An 18,670-nucleotide genomic window follows, 5' to 3' on the forward strand; every position below is an offset into this window, starting at 1 on the left:
GTTTTGAAAGTACATGCTGAAATCGATAAAAAGTGGAGCATCGGATGAAGAGATATTTTGAAGTACATCGACATCGTCTACATTTTCGTGTGAGACATTGTCAACATTTTGAACAAGGTCATCGTTCGATGGTAGATCCCAAATACTTCGATGATTAACATGCTCGACAACACACCGATGGTTATTGTTTGGCTCTCTGATGTAGAACACTTGTTTGGCTTGTGACGCATATATGAGTTGATCATCTTTGTATGCTTCGCGTCGTGTGTCGATACTGGTGAAACTATCACTAGAAATAACTCCTGTTCGAGTATCAAACCACTTGCAACGAAATAGTACAGTTGAATAATCATGTGTATACCTCAACTCTATAATCTCTTCTAACTGGCCATAATACTTCTCGCCTTTCTCACCCACCGCTAAAACCCCAGAGTTTTGTGTTGTACGTTGTGTGTCACGACTAAGTACCATAAACCTAACACCATTGACTATGCATGCGGTGTAAGAATAGGCATTCATTTGCGGGCCCATTGCAAGAACCGACAACTCTTCGTGGAATTCTGGAGATTTTTCTATTTTCATTTGATGAACCTAACAATTATAAATTAATATGTATTATGTATTCGTTAGATCAATGAAAAAAATTTGTTTATTAATTTATATTACCTTTTCACGAAACCAATTACGGAATTCTCTCTTTTCATCACTTTGGGGATGCTCAGATTTGAATTTCCTATGTTGATGACCAAAAGATATAGATTTAAAAAGATAAAATAAAAAATTAAGAATGAAAGTTAGAGATAAGATTAATTACTTGATATACTGTCTGACTTCTTCACAACTATTCAATACAAACCATTCCATGTTATGCATTTCCGTTAAATTAAGAGTTTTGATTTGAGTTTTGCTGATCGGTAGACATTTAGACTCAAACATCCAAAACTTGGTTTTTTCAATGACAACATCTACATTTCTTTCCGGACGATTCTCTACATCTCGAAGGTACATTGAACAAAATGATAAAGCTTCTTCAGCAACATAACCCTCAGCAATAGAACCTTCTGGCTTCGCCTTGTTTCTGACATAGTTTTTTAGTTTTTTCATATATCTCTCGAATGGAAACATCCATCTCATACAAACCGGGCCTCCAGCAATTGCTTCATCAGGTAAATGCAAAAGTAAATGAACCATAATGTCAAAAAACGCCGGAGGATAAATCAATTCTAACTTGCACAAGATTGCAATAATGTCTACTTTTGCTTTCCTCATATCCTCCACCTTCAATGTTCTAGAACAAAGTTGCTTGAAAAATGTACAAAGGTCTACAATAGGTGTATAAGTATCTTTGTCTAACAACCCTCTTACTCCAATCGGTATCAAACGTTGAATAAGAATGTGGTGGTCATGCGATTTCAACCCAATAATGTTAGTATTGATATCGTTCACTTTCTTACTAATGTTAGAACCAAACCCATCCGGCAGCTTAACCTCTTTTATAAATTGACAAAAGAGTTGTCGACTAGATTTCGTGAAAGAGTATCTTGCCTGGGGTCTATGAAACTTGTCACCATTTTTTTGCAACCATTCATTTCTCCGAATGTTTAGAATTCTTAAGTCCTCTCGTGCATTTGATGTGTCTTTGCTTTTATCGTTCATTAGGAGAGTACCTAACAAACTCTCGTCCACATTTTTCTGGACATGCATGACATCTATGTTGTGTTTCAACTGTAGAGAAGACCAATACTCGAGTTCGAAGAAAATGCTTCGTTTCGACCAGTTCAACTCATAATCTTGCCGCTTTGGCTCCCCGCCTCCATGCTCAGGATGTTTACCCGGTTTACGAGTTAGTAGACGACCTAGTTGCTCTTGTATGTCATCATTATTAAAGTGTCTCGGAGCGGGTCTTGTCTCTTCCATCCCATTAAAGTCCAACCTCTTTCTTAACGGATCATTAGCATCTAGGAAACGACGATGACCGATATATACGACTTTGTTTGTTGCACGGTACGAAGGAGTGTCTTCATTGCAAGTAGCACATGCTCTATACCCTTGCCCACTCCAACCCGATAAACTACTACGAGCTGGCCAATCGTTTATTGTCCACAACAACATAGCTCTCATCGTGAAGAATGTGTTTGTCGCCGCATCTTTAATACGTACGCCTGAGTTCCACAAATGTTTAAGCTCTTCCACCAACGGTCTAAGGAAAACATCCATATCCTTACCTGGAGCTTTCGGTCCTGGAATCAACAAAGTCAACATGAATGATGACTCTTTCATACAAAGCCAGGGTGGCAGATTGTATGTGGTGAGTATGACCAGCCATGTGCTATGTGGATTACACATGTTTCCAAATGGATTGAAACCGTCAGCTGAAAGACCTAGGCGTACGTTACGGGGTTCACTCGAGAAGTCGGGGTATTTTTTATCAAAATCTTGCCAATGTTCCCCATCAACAGGATGAATCATCACACCATCTTCTGAATGTCTGGTACTATGCCAAATCATATTTTTGGCAGTGTGCCTCGAACAATATAAACGTCGTAGTCTAGGGGTCACAGGAAAGTACCGTAACACCTTATGAGGTACTTTCTTACCCTTGGTGTTTTTATCGATCCATCGGCTCTCTTTACAAACGGGACAAACTTGCAATGAATCATGTTCTTTCCAAAAGAGACAACAATCGTTTTTACACACATGTATCGACTCATACCCCAGGCCAATAGACTTTAGTTTCTTTTTGGCTAGATAATGTGAAAGGGGAACCTTGTTGCCTTTGGGAAATGCTAATTGCAAGAGCTCAAGGAGTTGATCAAATGAACTATCAGTCCATTTGTTGTTCACCTTGATATGCATTAACTTTGCTAGAAACTCAAGGGAAGAAAAGATGCAACCAGTATACAATTGAGTTTCCATTTCTTCCAACAACTGTGCAAAATCATCATCCACACCGCTACCCCTTGTATTCGAGGTTCCTTCATCGAGGTTGGTATCATTTTCTCTCGACTCCCACATCACATCGTCGATTAAATCGGCCATTTCGTTACTTGGCAAGACGACGGGAGTAATAAAAGATTCACCATGATAGATCCAAATTTTGTACGCCTTACTGAAACCATTTATAAATATATGGCGTTCAACTACAGTCGGGTACTTGAAGTAACGGTTATCACATTTTTCACACGCACATCTGATTTTACCATTACTATCAAGGTGCAACTTCGACTTCTCAATAAAAGCTTTGAGTCCTGTTTGGAACTCGGGATGGTTTCGATATGGATTAGTAGTCCAGCTTTTATCAATAGACATGTTGTTGCTGAAACATAATTTTGGGTTTAGAGTTTAGTATACAGAATTAGCATTGTTTTTTTCAATCCACATTTTTTTTACATCTAAAATAATACAAAAATTAAGTAATAAAGAAATGAAAAAAATAAATTAAAAATTTTTATTTATGCATTTTTTTAATTAATTTTAATTAAAATTACTTGTAAGTTAGCTTGGGTAAAAACTAGAAGCTTTCTAGTTTTTGTATATAAGTTTTTAAACAATTTTATAGTTTTTTTTTTGTGTTTTTTTTTCAATTTATAAAAATAATGTATTTTTATTTTTTTTTTCAATTATAGCATCCTACTTATAAGAAAACTACATACTTTTACATACGTATTATGTTGTTGTGTTGTTTTTTTTACCGTCGAGATTAAAATGTATATAAGTTTTTTAAAGAATTTTATAATTTTTTTTGTGTTTTTTTTCCAATTATAAGTTAACTATATAACTTATTGGTTAATTAATTTGGAGTTAGCTTGGGTAAAAACTAGAAGCTTTCTAGTTTTTGTATATAAGTTTTTAAACAATTTTATAGTTTTTTTTTGTGTTTTTTTTTTCAATTTATAAAAATAATGTATTTTTTTTTCATTTATAGCATCCTACTTATAAGAAAACCACATACATTTACATACGTATTATGTTGTTGTGTTGTTTTTTTTACCGTCGAGATTAAAATGTATATAAGTTTTTAAAGAATTTTATAATTTTTTTTGTGTTTTTTTTCCAATTATAAGTTAACTATATAACTTATTGGTTAATTAATTTGGAGTTAGCTTGGGTAAAAACTATAAGCTTTCTAGTTTTTGTATATAAGTTTTTAAACAATTTTATAGTTTTTTTTGTGTTTTTTTTTTTCAATTTATAAAAATAATGTATTTTTTTTTTCATTTATAGCATCCTACTTATAAGAAAACCACATACTTTTACATACGTATTATGTTGTTGTGTTGTTTTTTTTACCGTCGAGATTAAAATGTATATAAGTTTTTAAAAGAATTTTATAATTTTTTTTGTGTTTTTTTTCCAATTATAAGTTAACTATATAACTTATTGGTTAATTAATTTGGAGTTAGCTTGGGTAAAAACTAGAAGCTTTCTAGTTTTTGTATATAAGTTTTTAAACAATTTTATAGTTTTTTTTTGTGTTTTTTTTTTCAATTTATAAAAATAATGTATTTTTATTTTTTTTTCATTTATAGCATCCTACTTATAAGAAAACCACATACTTTTACATACGTATTATGTTGTTGTGTTGTTTTTTTTACCGTCGAGATTAAAATGTATATAAGTTTTAAAGAATTTTATAATTTTTTTTGTGTTTTTTTTTCCAATTATAAGTTAACTATATAACTTATTGATTAATTAATTTGGAGTTAGCTTGGGTAAAAACTATAAGCTTTCTAGTTTTTGTATATAAGTTTTTAAACAATTTTATAGTTTTTTTTTTGTGTTTTTTTTTCAATTTATAAAAATAATGTATTTTTATTTTTTTTTCATTTATAGCATCCTACTTATAAGAAAACCACATACTTTTACATACGTATTATGTTGTTGTGTTGTTTTTTTTACCGTCGAGATTAAAATGTATATAAGTTTTTAAAGAATTTTATAATTTTTTTTGTGTTTTTTTTTCCAATTATAAGTTAACTATATAACTTATTGGTTAATTAATTTGGAGTTAGCTTGGGTAAAAACTAGAAGCTTTCTAGTTTTTGTATATAAGTTTTTAAACAATTTTATAGTTTTTTTTTGTATTTTTTTTTTCAATTTATAAAAATAATGTATTTTTTTTTTCAATTATAGCATCCTACTTATAAGAAAACCACATACTTTTACATAATACATAAGAAGGTGAAATTCACATACTTTTACATACATATACCACATATACACCAAATACAAATACATACAAAATAACATCCTATTTAAACCAAATACACATAATTTCACATATATACATAATAACATCCTATTTATACCAAATACAAAAGTTTCACAATCATATATCACATTTACAACCAACATACATACATTCACATACACACAATAACATTCTACTTATAACAAATACATATAATTTCTACTAATATACCACATATACATCAAACACACATACATTGGAATATATATACCAAATTCACATATATTCAAACAAATACAAAATATACAATCCAATTTTCACATATGACAATTATCACATAATTTCACATATAAATACAACCTGAAGCTATACAACTAATTGCAATTAAATAACCACAAACAAAAAATTGAATAACTTGCTTCTAATCCAAAACAATACCACCAAAAACAAGAAATTCATACAAAATAAAAATGAAATCATCAAAAAAAACTTACCTTTCTTCAAGAAATGGAGCTACCTAGAAATTGATCCCAAAGCTTTAACCACTTGCTTGGAACAATGCTTCTAATCCAAAACAACACCACCAAAAACAAAGAATATGAGCAATTTATTATCATTCAATCACTACATAAAGCTACAAATCGAAATTCATACAACATAAAAATGAAATCATCAAAATAAAACTTACCTTTCTTCAACAATGGAGGTAGAAATTGATCCCAAAACTTTAACCACACTTAGAGACACTTGCTTGGAACAATGAGGGGAGAAATTTGCTTGAAAGAAGGAGATTGAAGAAGAAATCGACGATACTGTGAAGGAAATTGGAAGCAAACAGAAAGGAATATGAAGAAGGGAGAAATCTGCGTGCGTTTTTTTTTTTATCTGCGATGACCAATAGCGGCGACACCTTTAGCGGCGACGCTAGGGTCAATACCGGCGACAATTAGTAATAGCGGCGACAAACTGGAGGGAAGGATACCGCGTCATTTTTATTAGACTATTAGCGGTGACTTTTTAGGAGTTTTAGCGGCGACATTTGTGTCGCCGGTATTAGGTTAGACCGGATAACGCACCCACCCGTTGGATTGTATATCTCATCGAACGGTTCAGATGCAATAGAGGGGGAAAGTGCGGATTCGGGTGACAACCCTTTAGCGGCGACACTATTAGCGGCGACAAGGGGCTTTACCGGCGACTCTAGGTTGAGTCGCCGGTAAAGCCCCTTGTCGCCGCTAATAGTGTCGCCGCTAAAGGTTATATTTCTTGTAGTGAATAAAATGTATTATTCCAACATCAGAGTAAAACAATTATAATCAGTACGGAAAGTCATCAGGGGATGTTGTGCAGTCAAGCTGGGAACTTCGGGTGAAATACATTATCAACCATCTACACTAAAAGACACAAGCAGAAAGGAATACAATTGATTAAAAAGATCTATTAATAATAGTAGGAAGGTCATTAAAGAACCAAAGATCCACTACATCTTTACCCATATGTTCTAATTCATCATCTTATCGGTAAAAGTCTACATCTGCTGACTCATTTATTTGCTCATGCCTTGCTGAATCTCCAGGATTGAACCACAAACCCCTTCTATTATTTCTTCCAACACATCCACTCTTTGAGAAACATTGCCAAGAGCAATGCTCTAACACCAATACCTGCTTTGAACTGAATTCTAGGACCTTAAGAATGATTAAAGGATGCTATAAAAAGAGAGAAGAATAGTGAGATTAAATGATTGAAGCCAAAAAATAATACAAGAAGAACATAAAAAAGGACCTCACTAGACCTTCGAGATGCTAGTGTATGTTCGGCTTAAGATTTCAATTGAAAAACGATGATCAAAACTAACCTACTCCCATAAAAGAGATCTTCTAACTAGGGGTGTTCAAAAATATCCACATCCGAAATATCCGATCCGAAAATATCCGAAATTTCGGATATCCGAATTTCAGATTTCCGGTTTTTCGGATTCGGATACGGATAGTGAATTTATAAAGTTTCGGATATCTAATATCCGAAAAAAAAAAATTCTTTATTTTTAATATTTTAAAATGAGAAATTAGAAACATTGACATGCTTAATGGACTAATGTTCCCCACCATTTTCAACTTTTTCGTGACCATTCTTTGCAAACTTTTATTGCAAACCTTTCCATTTACAATTGTTATATATTTGTTTGTTATAATCCTGGTTCATTGGCTTATAATCAAAAACTATTAAGTAAATCCTACATATATTTATTTGTTGCTATCGATATCCATATATGTTGCAAGATTTAACATAGTTGATATTATTAATTTTAAGAGTTGAGGTGATTTTACAAATCGGATGTTTAGATGTGGATATTTATTTAAAATTAATGAAATTCGGATATCCGGTTTAATATCCGAATCCGTATCCGAACTTTCGCATATCCGAAATTTCGGATACGGATTCGGATATCAAAAATCAACTATCCGAATTTTCGGATATCCGAAATTCGGATATCCAGTTTTGAACACCCCTACTTCTAACCAACATAAATAATTAAATTACCAGAATTACCCTTAAACAAATTACGTGTCAATTTGTCTTGGCGAATTTTCTTTTCTACCCTTCCTCTTGTAAGTATACTTCAATGAGTTCAATGGTCGCTTAGCAGCTTTATCGCCCTCTCTACAAGTAGATACTCCAACTAGAACTTTACATAGCAGAACCAATATTTGGTTGTATTTATAGGGGTACTCCAAAGTAGTCTGTGACTTTTATTAATCGTGTAAAAGAAAAACAAACAATAGAGTACCATATTTATATATAGTATCTTGCTAGGAATCCTAAAATAACTCAAATACCTAACTTGCTCAATAGGTTAAAGATAAATCCTAATTTAATGAAAACGTATCCCAACATATTTAAATAATTAATCTAAATAAACTAAGCTGGCAAACTACTCCATATCAATCTAATTGGCGTCTTTCGTAGATCCTATGAAACCTTCGGGGCGTATCATTACTCCCCTCCCAAACACCCACCTTGTCCGCAAGGTGTTATTCTGGAAACTAATGGTCCAATTCCTCCCACGGTTCCCATGTAGCTTCATAATCAGGTATTTCCTTCCAACGGATTAAAACCTCACGGCCAACAGTATCCTCACGAACTCCCTCCACAGGCTCCGGGTATAACAATACTTCCACTTTGTGTGTCAACATGGGAGGTAACATAGGAGCCACGACCCTATTACCCAATGATTTCCGTAATTGATGAGACACATAAAAAACTGGATATATACGAGTATTATGCGGTAACTTCAAGCGATAAGCCACCTTACCAATCCTCTGTAGAACAGCAAACGGACCAAAATAACACGGAGCAAGCTTTTCATTGCGACGGCGAGCTACCGAGCATTGTCGATACGGTTTTAAGTTCAGTTATACCCGGTCACCTACATTAAATTCAACCTCACGCCAACTACGATCAATAGTAGTATTCATTAACTATTGCGCTCGAAACAGGTGGCCTCGCAATTCCTTTAATATCTAATCCTAGCCCTCCAAATATGCATCCACATCATTAACTGGAGTTCCCAAGCTTCCATAATAAAGCAACTGTGGAGGATCCCGATCATATAAGATACAAAATGGGGTGGCATGAGCTGATGTATGAAAGGAAGTAATATAGTAGTACTCTGCCCAAGACAATCATTTAACCCACCGAGTTGGCAAGTCACTAACAAAGCAAAACAAGTAGGTCTCAAGACAAAAAATAATGAATTTAGTCTGCCAGTCCATTTGGGGGTGGTAAGCCGTGATGCGCTTTAGCGTAGTACCTTGCAAACGGAACAACTCCTTCTAGAATTGACTCAAAAAAACTTTATCATGATCTGACACTATCGACTCGAGTACTCCATATGTAAACGGACCTCCTCTCGTAGGAAAGCCGAAGCCACAGTTACAGTTGTGTACGGATGCTTCAATGGGACAAACTATGACAAAAATGAACGTTTAACCTTCTGACCTTGGTAACCCATCAATAAAGTCCATGTTTATCTCTGACACCGATGACGGTAATTCCATCCTTGCTGGTGCTGAATACTTGTACGGTTTACACACTCACATTCCGCCACCAATCTTGTGACATCGGCCCTGATACCTACTGAATTAACTTCTCTTGCCATCCTCTGATATCTTATGCGAACCGGAATGATCTCCTACAACACCTCTATGGAACTCAGTGAACAATTTTGGAATCCACAAAGATCCTCACGGCAACACCAGGCTATCCAACGCCTTCCATAATTCACTACAATCAAAACCACTAGTAGTTGTTAACGTATTAAGCGTTGGAACGGTATTTTTACAAGATAATGCATCGGAGAAATTGTTTCATTTACCTGGCTTGTAAAAAATTTCGAAATTGTACCCTAATAATTTTGATAGCCACTTTTGATGGTCATCAGTCACTGTGTGTTGTTTATGGAAATACTTCAAACTTATTTGATCCGTACGAACCACAAACTTGTATCCTATTAGGTAAGGATGCCACTTTTGGCTCATAAACCGATAGTCATTTAATACCCAAAATAATATCAAATCCTCCTAACATAAATGGGTAGAAATCTTCTATAATCTGTAACTCGGGTAGGTTAAGGACTACCCCAGACATGTTCCTCTACTTTGTTCCATCATGCCATTCCTGAGCCTTACTCATACCGACACAGTATTCAAAGTTTCCATTCCTAGCTCCCGTACCACCTGTTTTGAGATAAAGTTGTGGGTGGGTCTATCAACACGAGAACTTGCACCCCACCCATATATCACCTTTAATCTTCATTGTTTGTGAGGGTGTGAGCCCACTAACCGAGTTGAGGGATACCTCCACCGTTTGAGCATGTGCATGCTCCGCTTCTTCTTCTTCCTCGTTCTCGCTTTCCTCGCTGTCAACTATAAAGACTTGAAGGGTTTTACAGGGCAACGATTTCCCGGTGTGAACTTCCATCACATCAGAATCATATTCCTTTAGCTTTTTTCTCAACAAATTCCGCCTCAGTCAGTTATTTAAATTGATTTCCAAAACTAGTGGTGTACTTCTTGTCACTTGTGATCGTTGAGGTTGTCGCCGGTGATGAGTATGACTGATGTGTTGGCCCGTTGTTACTTCTTCCGTGTGGATTAATTTGTGCCTCCTCCATCTTGGCGCCTCCTGTAGCTTTATTATCATCCAACATTATAGTGATTCACATGGCTCTGGCTAGGCTCTCGGGTTCCATAATTCTTACTATAGAACGTAATTATGGCTTTATCTCCTTGACGAAATTTCCTTCTAGAACCTTTTTTGGTATGTCGGTCAACTGTCCTGCTAACTGTTCAAAGAGACAAACGTAATCACAAGCCGTTCCTTCCTGCTGAATCGTCAGAAGTCGTTCATACACACTTCCTGCTGAATCTCACCACTACCTTGTTCCGGTCGTTGTTTTTGGGAGGTTTCCACCCCGATACATCATCTTCAGAATTCAAACACAGGTCCTTTGTTTAACTTGTGTCCTTCCATAGCCGTCGTGAGATTCCCAATAGCCTTCAAGATGTCGCTGAACTGCTGGATGTTTTCTTGCCTGGTAGCTTCAAAATCCTCCCCTAGTTTCGACACTGTAGCTTCCAACGTGTTGATCTCGATGGTGTTGTTTTTCATTGTTATCAAAATTGACCGCTCTGATATGAGACTATGGATCCAAAACCGAAGCTAAGAACCCGGAATTGACAATATTTATAGTATCTTTCTAGGAATCCTAAATTGATTACAATGTGTATATTAGCTATAATTTGATAAATTGATAGTAATTGATGTATTATATAGATCTCAGAAAAATAAAACAGAAAAAACGAAGTATGGTGCACAAAAACAAGAAAACTAGAATCGGTTCAAAAACATGAAAACTAAAATCGGTCCCTCAGAAATCCGCCGAAAATTATCGACGGATGCTAATCCGTCGCTAATCGGTCACTAATTGCCAAGAGAATTCCGAAAGACCAGTTCTAATTTTCCAGTTTTCGAGCAATAGACACTGTTTTTCCTCTTAATTTTCTCACACTTATATATTACATTAATTAATATGTATATATACCAAATTATAGCAAATATACAAATACGTACACCCGTGAACAACACAAAAACCAACATTTCAATTCTAATTTTCAAGTTTTCGAGCAACAAACATGGTTTTTATCGCTTTATTTTCCCACAACTTTATTATACACAAATTAACACACATCGAACAAACTATAGCAAATATTGTACATACAACAATATACACCATCAGGATCTATGTATTAATAAGTATTTAAATGTTAGAGTATAAGATTAGTAAGGTAACTTGCCTAGGATGGTGTGCTCGGGTGTTTGTACGTGTATATTTGCCATAATTTGGAAAATTTATAGTAAGTGGTGTATAATAAATGTATGAGAAACATAAGAGAGGCAAACACGACGTTTGGAGCTCGAAAACGTGAAAATTAGAATTGAAACGTCGGTTCCAAATATTTACACGGTTGTATGTACGTGTATGTTAGCTATAATTTGGTAAATATATCGTAATTGATATATTATATAGGTACATGAAAAATAAAATAGTAAAACAACGCATGGTGCTCAGAAGCATGGAAATTAGAATCGGTCCGAGAAAAATATGTTGGTAATTACTAATGGATTGGTTCTAATTTTCTAGCTTTGGAACAACACAAGTTGTTGTTTTTGCTTTTTTATTTATCACACCTAAATAATACATTAATTATTACATATTTACCAAATTATAGCTAAGATACACACACGTACACCAGTATACACCACTATAACCAACGTTTCAATTCTAATTTTCAAGTTTTCGAGCAACAAACATGGTTTTTGTCGCTTTATTTTCTTACACCTTTATTATACACCAATTAACACACATTGAACAAATTATAGAAAATATTGTACATACAACCGTATAGACCATAAGATTAGTAGTGGGGCTTCGATAGTGTGCTCGGGTGTTCGTATGAGTATATTAGCTATAATTTGGTAAATGTATATATAGTAATTGATGTACAATAAATATATAAGAAAAATAAAATTGGAAAACACGACGTTTGGTGCTTGAAAACTTGAAAATTAGAATGGAAACATTAGTTCTGAATGTGTATACGGTTGTTTGTATGTGTATATTAGCTATAATTTGGTAAATGTATAATAATTGATGTATTATATAGGTTTGAGAAGACTAAGGCAGAAAAAACGACATATGACGCTCGAAAACATGAAAATTAGAATTTGTCCGTCGAAAATCCGTGGGTACTTACCGACGAATGCGAATATTCTGTTGCTAATCAGTCGCTAATTATTGAAGGATTTTCGATGGACCAATTCTAATTATTAAGTTTTCTAGCAATACACGGCGTTGCTTCCGCTTATTTTTCTTAAACATATATATGTACACCTGTGTATACCACCGGAACCAATGTTCCGATTCTATTTTTCAAGCTTTCAAGCAACAAACATGGTTTTAATTGCTTTATTTTATCACAACTTTATTATACACCAATTAACACACATTGAACAAATTATAACAAATATTGTACACACAACCGTATACAACATCGAGATCCCATGTATTAATAAGTATTTATATGTTGGAGCATAAGATTAGTAGCGAGGTTTTGTTGGTGTGCACGAGTGTACGTATGTGTATATTAGCTATAATTTGGTAAATGTATAATAAATGTGTGAGAAACATAAAAGCGGAAAACAGGACGTTTGTTGTTCGAAAACTTGAAAATTAGAATTGAAATGTCGGTTCTGAAGGTGTACACGGTTGTACGTATCTGTATATTAGCTATAATTTGGTAAATGTTAAGTAATTTATATATTATATAGGTTACAGAAAAATAAAGTAGAATAAATGACGTATGGTGCTTGAAAACATGAAAATTAGAATTGATCTGTCGGTCGTTATTATCGAAAGATTAGCGACGGATGCTAATATTAGTCTCTAATTACCAACGAATTTCTTAGGGATGAGTTCTAATTCTGAAGATTTTAGAACACCACACTTTGTTTTTGCCGCTTTATTTTTTATCGCAACTATATAATACATCACTTACTATATATTTACCAAATTATAGATAATATAAATGTACGTACACCTGTATACACCATGGGAACCAACATTTAAACTCTATTTTTCATGTTTTGGAGCACCAAATATGGTTTTTATTGCTTTATGTTTCTCACACCTTTATTATACAGCAATTAACACACATTGAAAAAATTATAGCAAATATTGTGTATACAACCGTATACACCATAGGGATCTTGTGTATTAATAAGTATTTAAATATAAGAACATAAGATTAGTAGTGGGACTTCGATGGTGTTCACAGGTGTTTATATGTGTATATTAGCTACAAATTTGTAAATGTATAGTAATTAATTTATAATAAAGGTGTGAGAAATGTTAAATCGGAAAACACGATGTTTGGTGATTGAAACTTTGTAAGTTATAATTGAAATGTCGGTTCTGAAGGTGTACACGGTTGTATATATGTGTATATTAGCTATAATTTGGTAGATGTATAATAGCTGATGTATTATATAGTTGTGAGAAAAATAAAGTAGAAAAAACGAGGTATGTTGCTTGAAAACATGAAAATTAGAACTGATCTGTCGGTCTTAGTGACGGATGCTAATATTCCTCATTGCTCTGTCGCTAGTTACCTACAGATTTTTGATGGACGAGTTCTTATTTTCAAGTTTTCCGAACACCACACATCGTTTTTGCTGCTTTATTTTTTCTCACAACTATATAATACATAAATTACTATAAATTTGACAAATTATAACTAATATATACGTACGAATACCCATGTACACCATCAAAATTAACATTTTAATTCTAATTTAAAATTTTCGAACACCAAACCTTGTTTTTATGGCTTTAAATTTTCACACTTTTAATACATGTTAATTACTATATATTAAAATTTTTATTTTTTATTATTGTTACTACTACTTATATTTTTATTAATATACGTTTTTTCTTTCCTATTATTATTATTATTATTATTATTATTATTATTATTATTATTATTATTAATATTAATGTTATTAATTATTAGTATTTTTACTTTTGTTATTATTGTTGTCTTTGTTTTTGTTTTTAATTATATTGTTATTATTTCTATACTATACAATATTAATAATTATGATAAATAGTAATTAACAACAATAACAAGGATTAAATTATTTCAAAAAAATTTATACATAATGAAAAATACTATGAACAATAATTGAAATATATTTTTATTACTACTAATAAAAAACGTTGATTTATTTTCAAAAAAAGAATTTTGTTGTTGGTAATTTATTATTTTCTTATTATTTATTAGTAATAATAAAAATACTAATTCTTTAATAATTAGAAGAACTAAATTTTCGGTAAATAATTATATCATTTTAATTATAAAAATAAAGAATTATTTAGATACTAAGACTATTATTAATAATTGAAGTATCTTTTACTAATACTAAAAAGAAATTATTTTCTAAAAATAAGATTTTCGTTGAAAATTATTTGGTGATTACCGACGGATATCAAATGAAAACATAATGTTAAGATTTCCTTTATAATCCGTCGGTATGCCATTAGTAATTACCGATGGATTTTCAACGTAAAATTTTCTGTATCTATTTTGTCAAAATTCCGTCACTAAAATCAGGGTTTTTACCTTTGTCGCTATTCTATCGGAATTCCGTCACTATTTTCCGACCGAAAAATTTCATCACTAATTTCCATTGAAAATCACCCAGTCTTCTCGTAGTGATTGGTCTCTTTGGTGTATGTCTCGTATTTCAATTGTTTCTTTGTAATTAGGCTTGAGCTGCTGGTTTAATTAAGTTTTTCTTTTTTGTGCTAATGCATTTTCGCCCGTTCAAAGAAAAAAGCAAACAATATGAACGCTGTAATAAACTTAAACCATATGGATCAACATTGTAACAGGATAAAATTTGGTTTAAGAAATATGAAACTTTATTTCGGTTACAAATGTAGTTTGAGCGAAAAGATTATTTTCAATTATTTTATTTCAAATGGTTTGTTTTATACTAGAATATAAAAATAATAAATAATAAATACTAATAAAGATAAAGATAGGGATTATAAAGAAACGTAAAAGGCAGGGGATGCATAGACCGCACCAAAAGTAAATAGAGTATTAACGAATAAGCAAATAACCATCCATATCCATACCAAAAGTAGGTGAAGTTCAGCCATGGAAGAGCTCTACGTACAAAACACTACCTCAACACACCTATGGTTGGTTGCAAGGCAGAGCGACCTTGTACAAGTATGAAGGCTCCTGGAACGCTCAAAACTTCCCTAAAAAATCAATTTTGGCTCAAAGCTACGAGGCACAACCAGGTGACGTACTATTATGTAGTTGCCCCAAAACTGGCACAACTTGGCTAAAGGCCTTGAGTTTTTCCATTTTAACCCGAGAAAAGTTTGACCATGCATCAACGAGCCCATTGCTAACAACCTTCCCTCATGATTGCGTCCGGTTTCTAGAGAACTTGCACCTTGAAAAACTCAAAGAAAACCCCTCGGACCTCCCCCTCCTAGGTACGCACCTTCCTTACTCTTCTTTGCCAAAATCAGTAATAGCTTCAAATTGCAAGATTGTCTACATATACCGAAACATAAAAGATGTCATAGTTTCCTACTATCATTTCTTTCGACAAATTGTAAACTTGTCGGAAGAAAATGCGCCATTTGAGGAGGCGTTTGACGATTTTTGTCGAGGCATTTCAATCTTTGGACCATACTGGGATCATATCCTTGAATACTGGAAAGCAAGCCAGGAAAGGCCGGATAGATTTCTTTTCTTGAAATATGAAGATTTGAAAAAGGATGCTACGAGTAACGTGAAACGGCTTGCGGAGTTTATTGAATGTCCTTTTTCAGTTGAAGAAGAGAAAGCAGGCGTGCTTGAAAATATTATAAAGATGTGTAGTTTTGATAGTTTGAGCAACTTAGAACTGAACAAAAGTGGGATGTATCAAGCGGATGAAGCTTTTGTTTTAGAACGTCGACTCTTTTTTAGGAAGGCCAAGGATGGAGATTGGGAAAACTACTTCACAGATGCCATGAAAGAAAAGATCGACAAACTAATCGATGAAAAAATGAGTGGAACTGGTTTACTTCTGAAATGATGATGAACTAGAGCCTCAAAATCACTCCATATTGATATGCATGTGCTTTATCTCGGTCTATCTTTGAAATTGCTTGGTTTTCAATAATTGATCACTTTTATGTTTGATCATCTATTTTGATATAGATACTTCTATATTTTTTTCATTATTTTACGTACGTTCTCTCTTTGAGATTTGAATGATTTTGTTATGTTTGTTTTTATGATATACATATCTCCATGCTTCGGTTAAAATCTTGTTAGATTCTACTATAAAAATAAATGAGAATAGAAGAATTGGTTCTAGAAAAATGTTTGCTAAAATCGACCAAGATGATCTGGTGATATATTAATTAATGTATTCACTACGTACTAAAGGTAATAAAAATGATGCATGTACATGGATCAGTTCACCTAGACTTCGGCCATAAATGTATTCACGTGCTCAGCTAATCACGCCGTAGGTTACGTCTCTTGTGTGTGGCCAAAAAAAAAAAAAAAAAAAAAAAAAAAAAAAAAAATATATATATATATATATATATATATATATATATATATATATATATATATATATATATATATATATATATATATATATATATATATTTGGCGTTTACTATAACCACACCACATTTTTTTATTGCAGATTTCTTATATCAATAAAAATGAATTATAATTTTTTTTGTAATCAACCAAATCAACTATTTTCTTTTACTAAATGGAGACCGTGTCGGCTTCAATCACTCATATACTTTTATTATTTTAAAACTTTTTTAATATTAATATTTTATTTATAAAATGCGAGGTTATAAGGCTTTACGGTATCGGAAAAAGCTTAACAGCGGTAAACACGGTGCCCTACCTCGTTTTTTACTACAAGAATAATTTTATACTGACGGTATTATTCCACCGATGTCCGATGGTAAAAATTTGAATTGTTGCCTCTTTGTGACCATTGGTCGAATGTGAACGTTGCCAAACAGTTACCATTCATGAAATTTTACATTCTTTTAATAAAAATGTCTTCCAATAATCCAAATTCCAACCAAAATGCTTCCAACCCATTTCACTATTTGGTTACGATCCAACATCACCACCACCTTACCGGCTATGTAAATGTTTATTAATTTATTCTATATATGCGGAAGCTTTCAAGACCAAATCTTAACTCTCGAATCTGGATAAAAGAAAATAGGTGAAGGAGATTGTGTACCTGCTTCCATTGAAGATTTTGGATCTGAAGAACAAGCTTGGTTTTCCAGTTGATCTCAAGACAACTCTAAGAACCCTTTGCACTCAAGAAAAACGAATTTGTGTAATATCGTCCACTTTGATTTGCTCCTCATCACATATATTTATAGATGGACATAAACCCTAATGTGAGAGATGGAAGGGATTTTGAGGATCTTGAGTCAAACTGGGAACTCAAGCCACAAATGGTAAATGAATATCGGTCCATCAACAATCTTATACACTTGCCATAATATTTGGATTTAAATGATAACAATATATATGTTCATTTATAGAATGGTCCCATGATTTTCTAACAATCTCCCACTGGACCATGAATATATAAATGTACATATAACCATATTAGTGCTTTAATGTATGTTATCATGATATTGGTACCCTTAAACAGTCTTGTCCATTAATCATAACTGTATAGGATCAATGCGGTCTTTGTTACAATTTACGTAACTAAACCATCAATGGTCACATATGTAAGTATAACTAACGACATAGATTAAACATGATGCGTGGTCACAAAATCAAAATTGATTTCCAACGAGTTCCTCTTTAACTTGAAGTGAGATCAAACTTCAAATAAGTGCAACTAATAATGAAATTTACCGAATTCTTAAGTCTGTACAGAAAAACATAATTGTTCTTAAACCAAAATAAAGCACCCAAAAATAAATTGTAAAACTCCCACTAAAACAAAATATCATCAATATTTATCACACCCATGTGTGTTGTATGCTCATGAAAGACCTTGGGAGGTAATCCCTTCGTGAGCGGATCCGCTAACATGGAGTTTGTCCCGATGTGCTCTATTGCGATTATTCCATTTTGCACTCTTTCTTTAACAATAAGAAACTTAATGTCAATATGCCTTGACTTTGTGGAACTTCTGTTGTTGTTGGAATACAACACTGCTGACTTATTGTCACAATACAACTTTAGTGGTCTTTCAACACCAATAATATGCAGCCCCGTGACTAAGTTCCGCAGCCATATTGCATGATCTGATGCCTCGAAACATGCTACAAATTCT

At 33.1% G+C, this 18,670-nt stretch overlaps 1 protein-coding gene and 1 pseudogene across 1 annotated transcript; one reads left to right on the forward strand and one right to left on the reverse strand.

Annotated features, from left to right (window-relative positions):
- Positions 1-1,280: 1,280 nt before the first annotated feature.
- Positions 1,281-10,864, reverse strand: LOC145063245 (uncharacterized). Its single transcript, XM_079010837.1, has 6 exons — positions 10,713-10,864; positions 6,268-6,441; positions 6,087-6,157; positions 5,880-6,003; positions 1,383-3,316; positions 1,281-1,288 (listed from the first exon to the last, which is right to left on the reverse strand). Exons 1-6 carry the CDS (start codon positions 10,862-10,864, stop codon positions 1,281-1,283), a joined length of 2,463 nt encoding a protein of 820 aa, XP_078866963.1.
- A 4,578-nt stretch (positions 10,865-15,442) lies between these two features.
- Positions 15,443-16,596, forward strand: LOC145100399 (flavonol 3-sulfotransferase pseudogene; annotated as a pseudogene).
- The last annotated feature ends 2,074 nt before the right edge of the window (positions 16,597-18,670 follow it).

Source organism: Lactuca serriola, chromosome 1 (assembly GCF_051521515.1).
Source record: "Lactuca serriola cultivar US96UC23 chromosome 1, Lser_US96UC23_V15, whole genome shotgun sequence".
Lineage (NCBI taxonomy): Eukaryota > Viridiplantae > Streptophyta > Magnoliopsida > Asterales > Asteraceae > Lactuca > Lactuca serriola.